General features: G+C 47.6%; 1 protein-coding gene across 3 annotated transcripts in view; it reads left to right on the top strand.

Annotated features, from left to right (window-relative positions):
• The window catches only part of FLNB (filamin B), a 130,919-nt gene that overhangs the window by 112,488 nt on the left and 15,409 nt on the right, over positions 1-3,022 (top strand). For all 3 annotated transcript variants that reach the window (XM_015593691.2, XM_015593693.2, XM_006917668.3), the window contains one exon: positions 2,268-2,534. In XM_015593691.2, coding sequence (XP_015449177.1) covers positions 2,268-2,534 — 267 coding nt within the window. The remainder of the gene's footprint in view (positions 1-2,267; positions 2,535-3,022) is intronic.

The following is a 3,022-nucleotide window of genomic DNA, read 5'->3' as shown; positions in this document are numbered from 1 at the left end:
GATATGCGTTTAGATTTTAATTTAGTATTTGTCTAAGAGTATAATGTCAGTGAGAGAATTGGCCCTGCTGATGCCAGTATCTGGAAATACTTAAGCAGTGTCAGCCCAGTCTACTTTTTATGACTAAAATTAGAATGAGGGCTGTGCTGCAGGCTGGCTGGGTGGATACATCTAGCCCTTTTGGCTGTGAATGGTTCCACATGGGGCCAAATTAGCCAGTAAATGGCCATAGTCTTCCTGAAATGTCATCCAGGTTCTTTGTATGAAGAATCCTCCCAAAGAGAGGTGACTGTGAAAGTGAAAGTTTTGAGGCTCCGCTGCCCAGAAGCTGGCATGCACTGTGGAGTTGCACATGTTCTGTGGAGATGGAAAATCTAAATAATCTTCAGATGACAGTCATGTTCTGATCCGGAGAGGGGGCTCTTTCCTTACACTGTATCTCCTGTCTTTCCTGATATATTGCTTATCTGTTTGCCCTCTGAGTAGTATTTGATGGTTTCTTCCTATGTAGACGCAACGTTAGTCACATGTGAATGTAGTAAAAGCCTCATTGCTATAGTGTCCAGATAGAATCATTTAAAAAGATGTATGGATTGTGATCATAAAAAGTTTATGTGGTCAAAAGTGAGGGAGGTATGTGTCGCCTCATATCCCAGCATCCAGGGAAATTGTGGTTCATGTCTGAGGCACAGAGCTGGACCCCAGATGCCTGCAGCCTCGTGGACATGTGGGCACAGTTTCAGATCACACTGGTGCACTTCTCAGTGTATTGCAAGCCTCTTTGCACATCAGAAAATAAACTCCCACATCATCTTTTTAATGACTATATAAGACGGCATTTCATGTCACATGCACCACCCTTCATTGGGTTTTCTCATTTCACCTACACTCATTTCCATCCCTCAACTCCTATAATCAGTGCTCTGTGGCATCCGCCATCATTTGCTCAAGCTGTTATCACATCAGAGTGCGGCTGCTGGGCTGGTAAGTTTCAAGCACTGCTGGGCCTTGGCAGCCTGCCCTCCGGAAAATGAGTTGGTGCTTGTTTCTCAGTTTTCTCACCAGAACTAGGCATTATCTTTTGCTCTCACTCTGACCAATCTGATGGGAAAATAATGGTAGCAATATTCAATTTCATTTCTCTGGTCACTAGTGACAGGGACTGTTTTTATTTCCTTTACATTTCTCATTTTGCAAATTATCTGTTCCTTTGCGTATTTGTGTGACTTGGACAGTTACCCTTTATCTTTAGTCTTTTCTGGCTCTTGACTCCTTTTTACCGTTTTCAGTTACTTAGTACCAGATGACTCGGTAAGACTCACTTTTTTTCCCCTCGTTACTGAAATGATCCTCTCTTGTCAGTAAGAATGGAAGATGGCTCACCAGCTTCCAGATATCCTTGGACCTGGGCCATGTGGAGTGACCCTCTCCTCAACCTCCCTTCCTTTCTCTGTCCTCAGGACTCAAAGTCATGCGCTGCTCAGCCCAGATCCTGTAGGGCTGGAGGGTGCAGTTTCATGTGGCTCTAGGTGATGGCATTATTTGGTCACCCAGCATGTGGCGTGCCTGTCTCCACCACATCAGTGCAGGCACAGTCCTTGGCATGGCATGAGCACCTCGGGTGGAGCAGACGTGGTCTGCTTCCCGGTGTTGGCGACCCGAAGCATCACTTTTCTGAAAGTGTGGCCTCTGGTCTTCGGTTTGCTCAAAGCTTTGCTCCCGCATGGTTTCCCTTTTGCTGTTGGGACCAACACGTTCACCTTTTTTCTAAATGCATTTTGTCATGTTACCTAAAAGAAATGCCAAGGCTTCTTGACAGTAAGGAATGACAACTCTGGTGTTTTCTGCCTTTACCTGCCTATGGAAAGAGCCCCTATAAGCATGATGGATGGCCCACATGTCACATTTTGGCTCAGAAATATCTGCACTATTGTAGTTTTTATTTATGTGCTTTAACTATCAGCTCAGGCTCTGGTTTGAAACTAATGTGTGGCATTAACTCAGATCCATCCAGGAAGACTATGAAAGTACTCAGTGCAGCAAGAATTGTCAATGCCCTTAGAGTGTGTTCTCTGCACTGGGTGGCTCAAGGGTCCTGGCTCTCTCTGTGCTGGCCACAGCTGCCCAGGGACTTGAGGGAGACAAGTCCAGCCCAAGCACCCCACACCCCCGAGCTGCAACCGCCTTGCCCTCTGCTGCTTGCCCTGCATGTCCTGTTCTGCCTCTGGCCCTTGCTTTAACCCCCCCAATCTCCTGCTCCCTTTCAGAAATCGATAGCAGTGACATGTCGGCCCACGTCACCAGCCCCTCCGGCCGTGTGACCGAGGCAGAGATTGTGCCCATGGGGAAGAACTCGCACTGTGTCCGGTTTGTGCCCCAAGAGATGGGTGTCCACACAGTCAGCGTCAAGTACCGCGGCCAGCATGTGACCGGCAGTCCTTTCCAGTTCACCGTGGGGCCGCTCGGTGAGGGGGGTGCCCACAAGGTCCGAGCAGGAGGCCCTGGCCTGGAGAGAGGAGAAGCTGGGGTCCCAGGTGAGCATTCCAGGCAGGCATTTTACTTAGATGGAAAAGAGTTGAGCCTGGCCATGAGAGTACCCTGCACTCTTCACCCTGTTCTGAAGAGAATGTGTGATTCTGACGGGTGGCAGTAAGGAGCATTCTTTAAAGCAAGGCTTCTCTGGCTCAGTACTTTTGGGAATTGCTCACCTACCCAGAGCTAAACAAGTTTTTTACTGAGGGACTCTTTTGAGCCTGTAATTAGTTACTGCGTGTAAACCTTAAAGAAGTGGGGAGCAGAATAATGAAGCTGCTTCTAGAGCATCTTGCAGGGCTAACGTTCTGTGGAACACGCTAGATTTCTACAAAACCCATTGTTGGAAGTTCTGTGGAGACAAAGCTAAACATTCTTATCTTTTTCTAGCTCGGTTTGGAGGTGTTCAAAAGACACCCAAGATTCTATGAAAGTAATATAGTCATGGATAGGACCCAGGAACCATCAACAGTGCCCTTGCTTGGGTTCT

Source organism: Pteropus alecto, unplaced genomic scaffold, assembly GCF_000325575.1.
Source record: "Pteropus alecto unplaced genomic scaffold, ASM32557v1 scaffold75, whole genome shotgun sequence".
Classification (NCBI taxonomy): domain Eukaryota; kingdom Metazoa; phylum Chordata; class Mammalia; order Chiroptera; family Pteropodidae; genus Pteropus; species Pteropus alecto.
This window is presented reverse-complemented; position numbering and strand designations above follow the sequence as displayed.